The sequence below is a fragment of the Ambystoma mexicanum genome, chromosome 2p (genome assembly GCF_040938575.1).
Source record: "Ambystoma mexicanum isolate Mex_15411 chromosome 2p, UKY_AmexF1_1, whole genome shotgun sequence".
NCBI classification, from domain to species: Eukaryota; Metazoa; Chordata; class Amphibia; order Caudata; family Ambystomatidae; genus Ambystoma; species Ambystoma mexicanum.
The window spans coordinates 590,120,996-590,137,956 of NC_090923.1; the positions used below are offsets into that span (position 1 = coordinate 590,120,996).

The 16,961-nt window shown below is 44.8% G+C and overlaps 1 protein-coding gene across 5 annotated transcripts in view; it reads left to right on the forward strand.

Annotated features, from left to right (window-relative positions):
- The window catches only part of FANCD2 (FA complementation group D2), a 2,923,540-nt gene that overhangs the window by 1,537,980 nt on the left and 1,368,599 nt on the right, over positions 1-16,961 (forward strand). For all 5 annotated transcript variants that reach the window (XM_069644087.1, XM_069644091.1, XM_069644090.1 and 2 more), the window contains one exon: positions 16,146-16,254. In XM_069644087.1, coding sequence (XP_069500188.1) covers positions 16,146-16,254 — 109 coding nt within the window. The remainder of the gene's footprint in view (positions 1-16,145; positions 16,255-16,961) is intronic.

Sequence of the window (16,961 nt, forward strand, 5' to 3'; positions counted from 1 at the left end):
TCAGACCTACTTTTTGATAATTTTATAGAAAAGTATTGCACGGAAGGTCACTAAATTTACAAAAGCACGCTTTCTGGACCAAGCCCCTGTACCCGCCGCAGATTTCGTGAAAATCCGTCCAGCCGTTTGACCTGTAGCCGTGCGCAAAGTTTTTCCCCCATTCAGCATATGGGAAAAAAAGACGTTTTGGGACCCCCCTATAACTTTTGCCCCCCTGGACCAAACATCTCCAAACTTTGCAAATTCAGAGTGGCCCATATACCTTTTTTAAAAAGATTGAAATGAGACACAAAAGGAGAGTGAAGGGAAAGAATGAGTTGTGGAAACAGGGTGCAAAGACGTCATGTCATGAATTATCCATAGTGTGAAAGGAAATCTAAAACATGTAAGGCAGAAGCCTAAAGGTGCCTTTGGGCCTGAAAGCAATGTAGAGAAATGGTGAAAACAAAACCAAAATAGAGAAAGCATGAAAGAATTTGAGAAAAAGAGCACTTACTCGAGAGTCCTTCATTGATTAACAGTTCCCATGAAAACGACAGGTAACCATAATAGAAAAACCTAGAAACAGTGGGAGAGAGGGTGGTTGACAGAGACGCAGAGGGTGAAAGAGAATCCTAGAAAGGGAAGTCATGAAAGCTATCAAGAGTGAAAGTGTGAAAAACACTAAGAGAGAAAGTAAAGAGCGGGTATAAAAGAGACTGCATGAAATGTTATATTAAAATTTCTTATACTGCGCACTGTCACCACTTTGTGGCCCTTTTGCGCTCTGGCGGATCTGTAAAGTAAGGGGGTATACGTTAGTAGGACTGACCGGGAGACAAGAGCAAGAGAGCTGTGATGTGCTGTTAGCAGCTTCCGTTCGGTTTTCACTGTTCACTGAGTGTAGGTGTGATTTTTGGTTGGTAGCCGGCATGTTGTGTTGTGCGAGGCTATGTGCGGTATATTTTGTTGTTGTGGTGTAGTAAAGTGTGTGGGTTTGGTGTGCTGTAGAGTTTGAGAGGTGTTTGCAAAAGGGTGAATTTTGTTTGTTTTTTAGTAGGGTTAGTAGGGTTGGATCCTACCCCACTGTTCTGACTGAGGCCCGCGCCCCCTTCCCTGTCGTACACCCTTGTGTGCTACACTCACCACTCCCATGTTGCGTGCAGAAGAGTGGGCTCCCAATGGGTCATTCCGTGGGAGCACCTTTCCACCCCCAACGATGAGACCAAGCTGTGCCCATATCCACAGCCCCCAGCGAAACTCGGCGCGCAGCAACCTCCACCCCCATAGGGTCTTCCAGGTGGGAATGCCCTCCTTTTGCCCCGCAATCCGTCACTTCTGAGATCGTGATGCCTTTCTCTCTCCTCGTATTTCTTCTAAGGCTTTCTGTCGGTGGTCCAATTAAGTCAGACCCATCTCTCTCTCCCCTGTTTCCCTTTGACCCTTTATAGTGAAGGGTACACCTAAGTCTCCCTGCCATTCGGACTGCTCTATTCTTCTCTGCACTCCACTCCAGTCTGGCTTACTCCCCAGTCCTTCTCATGGGAGAAAACGCCTACATACGGGATCCAACAGCAAATGCAGTGACATTTAGATTTGAAAGACAGCAGCAAGTGATAAAATGCCCAAATTCGGCGTACCTGGATAGATGGAGAAACGCAGTGTTATCTAGATTTGAAACAAAGCAGCAAATGATAAAACGCCCAAATCTGAGGCAGCTGTGTAAATGGAGAAATGTGAATGGCTCAACAGTGAATGCAGTGGATCGGGGTTGATAGACAGTGACGGAAATGTTCAAGGGAGAAAAGACCAAAGATTATTTTTCCGATAACCTTTGGTCTTTTCTCCCCTGAACATTTCTGACTTGGCCCCCAATCCACCCACACACCCCTACTTACCTTGCAGCGGCCGCCGACTCGCTGTGTCCCTGCAACGCCTGTTCCCTTTCACTTCTGTTATCGGGAACTGGCACCACAGGGTCCATTCCTTTATTTTTATTTTTGTATGGATTTTTGAGATCGACTGCGGGGCACACCCATGCAACCCCCGCTCACAATATAGTGAGCAAGGATGCGGAAGACCCATCCCCCCCACCCTCAACCCCCCCGCAGCCCTTAGAACAGAATGGGGGATTTGGTTGAACTTTTCAGGCTGTTCGGAATTTTTGAAATGGCCGAAATTCAGCCAAATCACCCATTCAGTCTAATAATCGCTCTATTTTTGGACCTTTCCAATGGAGTGGCATCCAGATTTGAGAAATACATTTGAGCTACTTGGATAGTTGGAGAAACACTTAGGTTTGGGGCTCGACTTTAAATGCACACAAAATTAGCAATGGTAAATGAGTCCCAGAAAGAGAGAATGTGTGGGAGAGAAAGAGAGAAAGGTGAAAGAGGCAGTGGAAATTAATATTTTCTGTGCTGGTTTAAAAAAAAAGATTTCCCTCACCGGGCAGTATTAAGGCAGCTTTGCATTGTGTTGCAAATGTTGTGCTGTGTGTTCACTCTGCAAACTTTGCGCTGCAGCACAAACCTCCCATATTATCGCCTTAGGCTGGTAACTACATGCACTTCTTTTTTTCCATTTCAAGCCACTAACCTCTACAAAAGAGCAGAATCCCAATTTAATCGATAACTTCGTAGCTCTGCAAGTTCTTACTTCGCCCTGGAGCGCATGACATGCAGGAAATGTACTGGACATCTGCTACGCTCACAGATCAAAAGCAAGTGTCTCAAAGTAACTATGATGTGGGTGAAGCGCACAGAGACTTAGTGAAACCATTGTTCACGTGAGCACTTCAGCTGCTGCTCGCCCTGTGATCCTAGTGTCATTTGAGCTAGGACATAAATCATTAGTAGATCATGCGCAAACTGCTTATTTGGCATCGCAGCAATCCTACAAAGCCCCTGCAGGGTGCCGCAGAGTCAATATTCAAAGCAGCCCTCTGTTACCATCAGTGCATTATGTGAGGGGTCAGTAATGTGAGGCTCACAAGGGAGTTTAGTTTTCTCAAGGTTTGATTATTTTGTTGGCAACAGAAATAATAAATAAACCCTAACTAAAGCTACTCTACCATCTGATTCCCTACCTATTCTAGGATCTAAGGGGAAGGTTTCCTAGCATACAGAAAACTAACCCTCACACTAAACAACAAAACATTCAAAGTAGATCATAAACAACATATATAAAAGGTGATCATATAAGGTCTTGGATGACTTCTACTTGCTCTGTGCAGATTCCTCCCCCCCAGAAATGTCCAAATTCAACTTCTCCCAAGAAAAAACAAAGTCTTAAATCAGTTCTTGATAAGTTCTTTGTTGGATGAAAAGCTCCCTTTTCAAAGTTCCACAAAGAAAACAGCGCCAATGATGATCCTGGATAATGCCACTTCTACTTTGATAACAACTTTACTCTTCTGCAGCGTCTGCTTTAGCTTCAAACTGCCACAGTCTCAGCTTCACAGATGTGTAATTATTTCTTGTTACAAGCACCTAGCTCCTTTCTCCATCTTTACAGGCGTCTCCATTTCGCCAGGGTTTACAACAAGCTTCAGTTCTTAATTGGGCTGGCGTCTGCTTTGGAAGGTTCTGTCTACTGGCTTGGGCAAAGCGTGTACTACTTATAAGTTCAACAACTTAAGTTCAACAACTTCTGCAACAATTCAATGTAGAATGTTACAAGAGTCAAGGTTCTCTTCAACATCAGATTTAGTCTTGCGCGATTGCTTCTTGAAGGTAAACTCCAACATGCTACTTGCGTTTCCTTTAATATGAATAGCATTCATCTTTTACAATGATAGGGAAACACAACGCTTCATATGCAGCCTTTCTGAAGTGAGATATTCTTGTAACTGTTTGGGAAAGTCTGCCACAGCTTGTTAACTCATAACCGCTACTGTTCTCCCTGTTAATAGGAGGCAAGCGACTTCTCCGGTTAATGAGAATGGGGAAATTAAGGCTTCCTTTACACTTGAGCACTTCAGCGATTGCACAATAAGCGTGTGATACATTTCCCTTTCTTTAACAAGGCTTCCCACAATTACAAATGAGTTCACTCGCTTTATCTTCTATGCAAGTGAACCTCAGCTGGTTACAGTTACCGGAAAGTAGTTGCTGCTGTTTTGGAGTACTGCACTTCATTTACCAGCTCTTGTATTACAGCGGCTGCAGGCTTCTTCCACTTCCCAACTTGGTTTCCTCTGCTACTGCTACCACAGGCATTCTCAGGATCTACACCTCTCCTTAGCATGGGTGTTTCAGATAGGGCCTCGTTAAAGGATTCTTCATTTATCCAGCTTCCCTCGACTTGCTTCTGCACACAGGCCTCGGATAATGCACAGAACTTCAGCTCTGGTGTTGCGACAATTAGGCACACTTGGAGAGACTGCCAGCTTCCTCCAGTCTCCTCCAATGCAGCTACAGCCAAACAGGTGGTGTGAGCACAGGACCAACTCAGAGCCTACAGGTGAAATATTTTCTTCCTCTGCTTCTGTGGTCCCACTTCCTTGTGAACTGCCAGTCTCCTGTTCTGCTTCTTCTTCTCCTTCTACGTCTCCTACTGCTGCTGCCGACCTTCCAGCTTCTTTCTGAAGTACCCTGCTGCAGCCTTTTATGCCCCTCATGTGTATTTATTGGCTTTAGGTGCAGACCCTCAGACTTAATTGCCTGACCTTGCTGTAGACTATTAGGCGTACCTGCCTGATCTCTACTCCTCCATGCCTCTTTAGCCCCCTTCTTCGTCACCGTCCCTTAGGGATTCTGGGACATTAGGTGTTTTTACCTCTGATGTGGCAAAAGGCCATTATAAGGGCGGGGTACGGGGAAAGTTAAAAAGGGGTTCCTCCCAGTATTCCCGGTCTGATTCCCCCTCATGTGATCCTCCCGGAGTGCAACACCCCCAGGGTCTGGATCAGAGAGCGCCTGTCTTCCCCATGCCACATGAGAAGGGTCCCAGACCAGGTTCCTGGGGGGAATCTCATCAGATTCTCCACACTTAGCTCTGGCATTGGGAGGGGTGAAAACAGCTCCCACCCACTATAAAGCAGTGCTCTTCAAACTTTTTTATGCTTAGCCCCCACCATTGAGTAAAACTATTGTTGCCGGCCCCCTACCCCAGATGCCATATTTGATTGTATTTTCTATTAAAAGCAGTCATCATTCTCCCTTTTGAAGAGCTTTGTGCCCATCCCGGACATACTTTGTGCCCCCTAGGCAGCCCTGTCCCACAGTTTGAATACTGCTGCTGTAAAGGGTAGGGCACTCAGAGGCACACATGTCAAACTGAAAAGATTGCGACTAAAAAGGAAATCCTTAAAGTGTAGAAATCTGGGAAACCCTTGTGCGAGGATTTGTTGGCTGGCATGTCCTTGTAAGCCAGAGAAAACCTTTCCCACCTGAAAAGGAACTTAGCTGAGTCATATGAGACAATATGGACCTTGTACAATGTCTTGTGTAAACTTGCTGGCCTTTTCCCCGCCCAATTTCTTTCTGATTTCCTCCCTACATTCTCTTTTGTTTTTTGTCGTACATGCGCATCTATTTGTTGTTACTTTCCGGAATAGGCGCATTGTTCCTTCACCTTCTCATTTTGGTTTCTTAGATCCAGGTCTGTCATCTCTTGTGGCTACATTCCTTATTACTGGGTCCAAAGACATGCTTGTGACTCGTCCTCTTAGGATAGGTTGGCTGCCTTTTGTTTTATGCATTTAGTCTTGTATCATCGATATCCCCCCGTCTGGCTCTACTCGAGAATTTGTTCTTGGAGGTGCAGGGGATGTTGCTATACAATGCACTGGTTTTTTTTAGTTTCTTGTTTCGTCTTTCTTGCTAAACGTTTAATTAAAAATCCTTCAAGAAAACAAAATGAAAAAAATCATTCATTTGATTATATTTGCACTCAAGTATGTATTCAGTAAATATATCAGGCAGCAAAATCTACATTTTGGAGGGGGGTGATTAATTTGTGATGGGATGGGCCACTTCAGGATCTGGGTGGGGCAAACTTAGAGGCTTCGCCCCCTTCATTCAATCCCACGGTTTGGCTGGTGTGGAGCCCAAGTTAGTGCAATATGCCAGTGAGAATAACCCAGTGATTGGGTTTAAATATAACATACACATTTAGTTTTTATATCTAAAGCCCAAGTATCCGATCAGGCATCACCCTTTAAACAAAAGCGACCAACAGGGGACCGGTAGTACAGTGTGCCACCCCCTTCCCTCTTTCACCTATGCCCACCCAACTCCTACCCTCCAAAATCAGCTCCTCAGCCCAGCATTACACATAAGCGCGCACACACACACGCACCCCCACACACACACACCCCCACCCCCCATTCTCACGCACCCCCATTCTCACGCACCCCCATTCCCACGCATCCCCATTCGTCATGCTGTCGTGGTCATCGAACCAAAACACAGACTAGGCCCGGATGGACACAGTCCTGGCGCCAGGCTCATAAATAACAGTCAGCAAGAACATTTATTTGGGACAAAATGCTTTTATTACAAGCATAGCACCTCATGCCGGGTGCATGGTGCATTTAATGTGGAAACTTCCATCACTTAAAGCAGCCCCACGTGTACTCTGGGGTAGGGCTGCTATTACTGGGTGTCTTGCACATACTGACTCACTAGGAGTGGCAGGGTGTGGCAGGCAAGCCAGGCCTAGTGGGCGTGCCCACGATCACAGCTATATAAACTGCTCCAATCAACGAGGCAGGCGCTTCGTGTTATTCTGCACATCCATGCAGCGGAACGCTCACCGCCGCCTGGGATTAAAACTTATCCTGGAAATCCTGCTTCTATACTTACCATCTGGGTAATCTCACCTGTGCGCGTCTTTTTCAAATCTTTCGGGACGCAGTCATCTTCATCTTGGGACCGCAGCTTACCTTCAAACCTTCTGGAGCGCTGAGCTCTTCATCCGGGGACCGCAACTTATCTTCACGGCTTCGAGGAAGATGAGGAAGATGAAACCTCCTTCTTGGCACCGCACCATTACGCGCTTCGTCCGCGACCACAGCACCAGCAAGTAAAAGCAAAAGGAAGGTTAGACATTAAAAAGACATTAAGTTTAAGGTCGCGCTACCACCATATCTCGCGCTTTTCCTTAAACCTTCACTCACCTGTTGCCGGACATTGTGGTTCCATCCATCTTGCTCCGGGCCACATTCCGCACCTCCACAGTTGCTGTTGAGCTGCAATTCCATCTATTCGGAAGAAAACGGAAGAGAAAACGTTATTCAGGAATTAACAACAAATCGAGAGCAAGAATACAAGACAGAAAGCGAGAAGGGGAAAAACAGAAAGAGGAAAAGACAAGAGACATTGATAAACACTTACTACCAACCAAGAGAAGAATAGTCACAGCCGGACTGGACTATTACTCCCCAGGGATCAGTGAAGGAACTAGATCCCATCGACAAGCGCCCCTACCAGAAGTAGCAGGACGGAGAGCTCACCATCAGTAATTAACAGGTGAGCCTTATGGGCCGGTACATGCCCACAGAAATCACACCTTGAGTAGAAGGGTTTGAGAGGTACCATAGTCACCGATCAGCGCACTCACGTTTTCTCATATCCGCGCAGGAGCAGTGTCACCAATTGTTGCAGCCCACAGCCAGTCCGCAAGGGGAGAGATCCAACGGGGGTGATGAAATTCCTGGGAGGGCTGCAACCGTGCCCCAGCGCATCCGCAGGGACCAGGTGAGCGTAACACATGCACACCTTTTACCCATACATTACATAATATATGTACACACTCCTTGCACACATACATAATAAGCCAACATGCAACAATGCTTCCCTCACCTCTCTGCTTAATAAAAAGCAAGTACGCACATCAGCCCCCTCCCGTCGGATGTGAAAAAGCGCATATGTTATATGTTGACTCGCATCCGTGGGTAGGGGGTTGATGTGTGCATTTGATTTTTGTTCGGCAGGGAGGTGAGGGAACAGTAAAACTTATACACCATTTTCAGGAAAGGCTTCCCTCCCCTCTCTACATAACAAAAACCAAGTTCGCACATCAGCAACCCCTTCCCTGAGCGAGCTAACATATAACAGCATTATGGGTTCTTTCACATCCGAGGGGAGGGGCTTATGTGCGGACTTGCTTGTTGTTGAGCACAGAGGCTCCCCTCTCTGCCTAAAAAAAAGAAAGTGTGGAAGCCCTGCCTCTCAACCCACATTTTGTGGGGGAAGGGAGGCTGGAGCCCGATTAGCACAATGGCATTGCACCACTGTAATCAGGGTAGGAAATGGGCCGGAAAGTTTGTTCTGTCAAAATGCTGCTCCATCCTAAGGCTTAGGGGCTAACTCAAGAAACTCCCAGATATGTTCCCAAGCCGAGCTCTCATGCATGAGCAGTCCACACTCGGAAGACTGCATGCAAAAACAGCCAATGTCTCACATGTTCAAATTGGTATATATGTCTTGCAATTAAAACAGGGCTTTAAGTGGGCTGAGGCCAAGTCTAGGCATGCTCAGATATCTTGTTCTGAGGCGGGGCCCTTCCGGGGCTCACTAATCTCCCCCTGGCAGTGCCAGGCGCTGCAGGGCAAGGCTTTTTTTTCTAAAGCCTGAAGCTCTTGCTTAAGTGCGAGAGCTTCAGGCTTCAGAGAAGAATCGCCTCAATCCATAATGGTGGCGCTGCACCTGCGAGGCTTCCCTTCAAGCAAGAGATGCCTGTTGGCCGGCACCACCATTATGGAAGAAAGCTGAGGCTGCTGGAAGCTGAGGCCTTTGTTTTCTAAAGCCTGAAGGACCTGCTCATTGGGTTCAGGATTTAGGAAACAAAAGGCCTTGACTACCAGCGGCCCCACCTTTTCAGCCTTAATGGTGATGCTGCCCCTGCCCAGGCATGAGTCCTGGCTAGGGGCAGCACCACCATTAATGCTTAAAAGATGAGGCACTGTCCCCTGACAGGCAAACCTTTAGTAAATAAAAGCAGAGATCAGCACCCTCTAGCAGATCTCTAAAAAAGGCTGCCTTGCCGGGGCTCATCGATGGGTTGTGGCCCAATGAGCCGGCAGGATCCCCTCCACCCGTTAGGCCACGCTCCCTTGATGAGCCCCAGCTCATTTTCCAGTGCCACTTAAGGCAAGGCACTGAATTTACCTACATTCTTTTTGTTAGGGTGAGTATTGTGAAGAATGAGAAGAGTCCAACTGCCATTACTTGCTGAAATCACAGACATTTTTAAAATTTAAAATTTTGGGAATTGTTATGTTACCAGAATGCTCTTTGCTTTTATGACAGCCTTGAAGAGATACTGTGCTGAGTGACCTGGCCTGGGGCCAAGCCACATTTGTGGGATACATTTACCCACTCAGCAGAATTCCTCACCATCTCCAAGCTGCATTTCAGCAGCTATCAGCAGAATAGCTGCCCTGGCTCCTTTGAGCAACATTGCCTCGCATCAAAACGGCGTTTTGCAGCTACAAAATGATGGCTGCACTGTCTTGCCGAACACCTATTGGGCAAGATGGAACAGGGAGCACACTGAAAAAGGCTGCCAGTACATGCACCAAGGGCGAGAATGGAAAAGCAGCGCTGCTTTGCTGCTTGCTCAAAATTTCCCATTGGAAAAGGAAATATTTTACATTTAAAATGATGCCACCCTGATGCTTTTTTCATTTGTTCAACATTACACTGCTTTTATCAGTGAGACCTTGCTATGCCCCTCTATATTCAGATTGTGCTCCAGCAGAAGAGAGCATTATCACTGAATGACAGGCTGTGGCAGGCAATAACTGGGAAATCGCCTGAACTTTACTCTCATCCGTACAGAAAAATGCTTGACTTTTGCTATAAAGTGTCAAAAAAGCCTTCAAAAGAAACCTTAGCTCTCTGTGCACATGTCAATTTCAGTGGACATTTGCCTTGAACATACTGCTTTGAGTGATAAACTGACTAGGGCTGCAAACAATGTTTGGAATCCATATGGGAATGAAAACCGAATTTGACATCCCAGCAGAATTCACCACGTGTAAAAATGTGATTTTGCAAAAGAGAAAAATGCCTGTTTTAAAAGTATAATGTGATTAAGGCCCTTTCCTTGCCTAGAAGTGTAAGGGGGGTTTGGGTAAAATCTAGATAATGTTTTATTTTAATAGACTTGCTTCTGATTCAGAACAAAATAAAATAATGAACTGCATTGGCTGTACTGGGGAACCAGTCAAACAGGTTTCCTGCTCAGTTTACATTAACATTTGTGTGCTGATAACAGGAGTGGCCTCCCCCCCAAAAGGAGCCACAAAGAGATTCTGGGACACATACGTGTTAATTTCTGCCCTTGAAAACTTTGAGTAGCCAAGAGGAAGAATATCACACCCCCATCAGACTTGTGTCTGTGCTTTAGTTTGAGACAATAGATTCTGGGACACCTACAAGTTACTTTTGGAAGTGACACTCGCCAGTCACTCAAACTGGGGCAACTCCAGGACAGCCATGGGCTAAACTGACATTTGGTGGTAGCCTGAAAAAGAAATGGTCCCAGTTGGAGGACAAAGGCCAGCCCATTTTTGCTCAGACTATTTAATGAATTTAATTCTAAAACCGGAAAATGCATTAATGTAAAAGTTTTATAGTTTAAATTTAATTTCCGTGGCTTTCAAACAAGATTTTGTGGCTGTCCATAGCATGTAGGGGGACGTAAATGCCAGGAAAATGTGAATCATGGGGAAAGTACATATGGTGGAACGTAAAAAATCAATGGAAATGTGCCCTATGATATTATGTATATATGCTTAAAATTGTGGGATTTTGGGGGAAGCGGTTCCCACTAAAAAGCGCAAAAAAACGTTAGAAGGCCGAAATAATGTTGCACAGACCTGGGAGGGGGAACACCATGCTCTGTATGAAATATGCAATCTGCCTATATAATTTGCAAGAGTGCCACGAGTGTATAAATGTGTGATTTATGTCATAATTGATTTTAGGCAAAAATGACTATGGGATGGCTTTGCACCTCATAAACACACAACACCATAAACAGAGTCCGCTCCTGGAGGAGGCGACCAACATAGGCTACCCTATCCGGTTCTTCGGGGTAGGCCTCGCTTAGTCCTGCCCAACAATAAATCCTGTGAGTCACCCGCCTTATAAAAAGGGGAAGCTGACAAAGACAGGGACTCTCTTCTGAATTTTCCAGCACCTGCGTATCCAGACATTCCAGATCCACCCTGCAGATTCCAGACTCCACTGCCAGAAAAGGGATAGGCCCTCCTATCCAGGCAGAACCACCCTTCATAACTAAACCCCATAACACAATCCCACTAACTTAGGGAGAAGAGGGGAAAGCTGGGACACCCTTTTGGGAGTATCCTGTGACCAGACCAGCTTTTTGCCGACTATTTGCGTGCCAGCTGTACCTTCGTGATCCAGTGACCAGACAGGCCCTGCTGTTCTGCTAGGAGAGTCTGCCGCCTTGCTGTGACCAGAGCCTTTGAGTCCAGAACCCAGTTGAAGGTCCCAAATCCCAAACTGAAGTGCGGATTGTATTTCCCCATCCCATAGCACCACATAGCATACCCCATCTTGATACCTTGTCTTTGTTCCACTCTCTGAGTAAGCCTATCCATACCCTGATGTTAGGCAGAAACCTGTGCAGTTCCCTTAGGGACCATTGCAAAAAGTTTAAGACTATAGGAGTAAGCAGTAAACCCAATTGGTAGCAGTCTGCACCACCCAGATTTATCTGGTAGCTGTGGCTGAGCAGTCAGACTTCTCTCAAGAAGAGTTAGGCAGTATATAGAGTATACACAATAGGGCCAAAGACATAGTAGAACAAGCAAACACTGACCAGAGCTTTGGTATAAAAGTATATAATTATTTATTTAAAAACACACTCATGAAAATACACTGGCACTAATATATCAAGCAAGTTCAAACACAGTCACTGTAAGTATATACACCTCCCTAGTTAATTATTCGACAAGTCTAGGTTAAGACACCACTTATTTAGCAAAACAGAGGTGAGCGTGTAACCGTAGATGGCACTCCAATAATTCGTTTAAAAAGGGAGTGAAAAGGCAGAGTAGGAAAATAACACAGTACCAACACTTTTAAGAAACCACAGCAAGTCAAGAAAGGCAGGGTCTACTGTAGAGCAAACATTTCATAGGCCAGGCCCACTCTTGTAGAGAGCAATGCGGAATGTGCCCAAGATCACACAGTGGAAATGCACTCAAAGTCTTTGCAGCAAAGTCAAGAGGTTGGATCAGTTCAGAAAGGTACAGTTAGCAGGTCTGAGGTCAACCCAGTTAGAAAGTCAAGGATTAATGGGACACCTTAGACAATCTGTTGCAAGGGAGACCAGGCGGGACACAGTAACTGAAATGGTGAGAAAGCTCCAGCGGTGGCAGTTGTTCCTGGCAGCAGGTGCAAGTCGTGGCTTCAACCAGAGGAAGAGATGATCTCGACGAGGAAGAAAGCTGGAGGTCGTTGCACTGCCAGGGAAGAAACCAGCCGCGGAGTTTCCCGGTTAAAAGTTACAACCCTTTTATTTGCGGTAGTGGTGAAGCGTGGCTATCCGGCCGCCGGGGTGCCTGGCACGGGTGATTCGACCACGAGACTATCCAGGAAGGCGAAAAACTCGAACTGGTTGGTCCCACCAGCTCAAAGGGAAGAAGACTCTCCTGGAAGAAGATCTCCTCTGTCGTCGGGGAAGTGGTGAGTTCGTACAGCAGGGCTCCACCGGTGGTGTCGTCGTCGTAGATGGCTCAGCTTCTCCCCTCTTCGGATTCTTTAGGTCCTGTGGCGACTTCTGAAGTTCCAGTCCCCAAAGCCCTACTTTTATGCTGAAAACCGCCATTCTTCAGTCCTAGCTGTCACTCAAACATGCTAAGTGGTGAGCCGGGCGGCTCACCACTGGGCCAATCACACAAGAGTGCGACTTGAGTTGCCACAGCAACTCAGTCCAGGGTGCCTAATCCCCCCTCCCACACATCCTGTAGTCCCCAGACAGACTGGCACCATTTGGAAGGGTTCTGTGGAGAAGCCCACCAAAAAGTGGAACAAAGGGCTCGATTTGGGTTAGAGTTTCAGAGGCGAACACAAACACCATTTTAAAACCGAGTCCTGGCAAAAAGACCCAACCGGGGAATAAATATTCAATAAATAACCCGGCGGTATCTTTAACATTGCACCTAAAAGTGGTGCGTTTAAAATGAATGGGAAAATCCCATACGAAATATTCCGGGGGAATATTTCGCGTGGTATCCACTGCCACCAGCCAGAAACTCGACAAGGGGGGACTGGACAGTGCCCCCTTGGAAAACAGACCCAGGGGCAATCGAATTACCCCTACCAGTACTTCCACAATATGATGGTTTGTAATGGTTCTGTTCACAATTTGAGACTAGTAAATCCAATGGTGACTTTACATGCCCCGGGAGACAGTAGTCAGTCCCAGGGTATGGAGTCTATGTTTGGGGGTCACTATGACAACCCTGTGTTACTGCACTGAGGGTGCTGTGTAACACACATACTAATAACACATGAAGCCCTATGGAGTGAAAGACTCCATAGCCCTTAAAACACATTTACAGTCAAAGGACATTCTCAAATCATGCCTAAGAGTGGGAGAAAAAGAGTCTCACTCTTAGCAGGAGAAAAAAATAAACCCCAAAAATCCAGCAAAGCTGCTGGGGGACTCACTAGGTTTGGGAAATTAGCCTTAACAGAGAATTCTCTTTAACACCTGATAACTTGTTTAAAACTGTCAGAATTCTTCGTGCATCTTGTCCTTGATTTCTAAGCGCTAGCGTCATTTTTCCATTCACTCCTGTCTTGTAGGTCCTTGGCAATATTTTGATTAAATAAATTAATTCTCCCTAAAGAAAAGGGGCAGGCTGCGTGAAGGGTTACAACTGCAGCGTAACTTTTCTATTCACGGGTGGCGTTCCTCTTTTCTGGCCATTATATTTAGTATAAGTGAAATTCGTTTTTTTTCTTTCCTAACTGCTTTATTTTACCAAAACCGAATCTCTTTCCACATTGAAAATTTCATCCCGGTATTCAGCTATAGTCGCTCTTTCCCTTCCCTACTGTCCCTGTGATGTGCATCTATCACCCAGCCTAAAAAACACATTCCAATTCTGTCTATTTCATCCGTTTAAAAAAAAAAAAACGTTTTGACATTTAAAACTGAAAAAGTTTTAAATGCAACTTTTCAACGTGTGATTTGGCTGCACTGTGGTTTTACTTTCAAGTTGCTTTCTGAACTGTATGTGTTTTGTCGATACCTTGCCTTGTAGTTACTAGTGATATATCCCTGATGCTGTGATAAATCATATTCATCCCCTTGATTTAAATACACATTAATTTAATTATTTATCAATTCCGAGTGTCATTTTATGCAATTGCAATGGGTTTTAAAATTCATTTTTGCCTCTTATTTTGTGAGGGAAGGTCGGATTTTGATTGTTTGCTGCCTAATATCCCTGACTCCTTGCTGCTCCTTTGTATACACTCAAAATTCATTAATTGGGGTTTGAGGGAGAATTGCAGGGGGAAATCTTAACTCGGGTGTTATCTACCGAATAGAAATAGTGCTCCTAATCATTTGTGCTTTGGATATGTTCTTTTAGGGGGTCAACTAAGTGTATTTCATTAGTTTACATTGTAGCAATCACCCCATTGGCGATTGCTGCCCAATATTAAAGCTTTGTGATTGTCTTTGAATTTAAAATAAATAAATATTGTATTCCCACCCACCGGCCTGGTTCATGGTCCATTGTGACCTGGGGTATTTGTAAAAGTAGTTGTGATACGGGTTGGGTGCCAGCTCAATTCGAATTTGTAGAAAATAAAGAAAAAGTATTATAATTGAGTGCTACATCCTAGATCAGTGTGTGACACCCGATTGGAATCCTTTACACCTTGCCCCCACCCTGAGCCCTGCTCCACCTGCGTGACCTGGCCTTGGGCCAAGCCACCTTGCCCCCCCCCCCAACCTCAGCCCAGCTACACCCCAGATGTAGGAGAGGGATCTGAACTGCCCATAATAAACCAGAGTAACACTGAAAATAACCATGCCTAAACAGTGCCAAGAGTGAAACCACCCGTCCGCTGAACGAGCAGTCTAGAAACTGCAAGGAGTTGTGGAAAGAATGAGTTTGGTATTCTAGAGGCTAGTGACAGTTTATTGGTTACAGGAATGTTTGTGAGGCTGCAAGTAAGTTCAAAACTTTTACAGAAACCACTGTAATGTCCACGGTGTACTGTAAAAGTTTGTTTAATTTATTTTTAATGAAGTATCTTGGACGATGGCTCTGCTATAGTTTCTTAGTACAGCCGGACTCATTTTAATCAAAGAAAAATTAGTTTTAAGGTTTATGGCTTAGACCAACTGTTTATGTTAATGAATTTTTATTTTAACATATTTTTGTAATTTGTGGCTCATAAATACGAATTTTGAGTTTTTAAAACTGAATATCGTTCGTTTTGATATACTTATGTTTTTTGTTTTCATTCTTGAATGCATTTTTTCATGCTGTTTTTATTGTGATATACTCGAGTTTGCTTTATGTAAGGCCAACTTGGTTTAGCCAATTCATAATTTTAAAAAAAGGTTGTTTAATGTTGATATGCTTTTTTTGCTGCTGAAAGAGATATAAAGAAAGTGAGGGATATTATTTGCCTCAAAATTCATAAATAAGGAGAGGGGCTCTCACAGGGTTACTGGCCCTCCCCAATGTGTTCAGCTAAGCTTGCCATGTGAATAAGGGGCCAGACACCTATGACACATGTTGGAAAAGGAACTCTGTCTCAATGGTGCTGTGTCACTACCCTAACCTTAAGACTGAATCTATGCTCCCATTACACTTTTACTACCATCTGTAAATTCCAGTATGACCTGGATCAAGTCCCACACACAAGTTTCCACAGCTACTGAGGATTTTGAGTTAATTTAAATACAATGCCAAAACCTGCATCTGCAGCTCCTAGTGAGCTCATGTGGGATTGTTAAGCGAGGTACATATGTTTACATGTATCTAGTAACCATCTCAAGAGGGTAACATTAAACATCTACAAAAGTGAATAGAGACATAAAAAGAAATTGTGAATAATGGAAGTCTAATCTGACATTCTTGCTACTTGATGTAAAGTGTGTTACCTTTGTTTTGAAGGATAAGCATGCACAATTTGTTTTCTTCATTGTAGGTTGTAAATGCCTTCTGCCAACAGCAGGATCCTGAGATGAAAGGGAAGGTGTTGACTAGATTGCAGAACATCATGTGGCTTCAGGGTGTGCTAGAGAAGTGTCTTGCAGGTGAGATTATAGATTATAAACTGCAAAAATGAATTCACACTGAGTGCCTGATGTTTGTGCGTAGCCACGTTGATCCAGTTATTGAACATGTTGACTATTAATATGATTTGCTATGTCTTTAAGTTTTGGTTTGCTATTTTTATGAAATGTTTCCAATTTGGCCCTCTTGTAAATTCCACGTTCTAATGGGTTTCATGCTCCCACAGATTCATTATCTTGATACATGTCCTCTAGCACCAGCTGTTTTCGCCTAGTGTAGCTCAATGACTGTCACTGTTGGACCGGTTTGCTCAATTCTGGACTGGACGTTGCTCATGTATAAGTGGAATGCAATATGCTCCATTCAGTGCTTAATTTGTACCACAGCAGAACTATTTATTTGCAGGTCTGTGACACATCAACACATCAGTGTAGGCAGCTCCCGCCCCCCTAGTCCCCCACTGTTGCCACCACGCAGAGCCTGCTCTTAGGGGTTAATAAACTTTCAAAGATAAGACCATACTTTCCCTCCCCCATCATCAACCTTTTTCAAATATATTTTATCAACATTTTCAAGATAATGCAACATTTAACAACCTGAGCCATTGATATGTCCAAACTGCACATTGTAGAATGCACAAGTCTTTTCATTCCCCTGGGTTCTTTTTAAAGTCCAATTGTCCATGGAGTTCTCTCTTGAAGGCCCTTCTGTGCTTACATCTGCTATG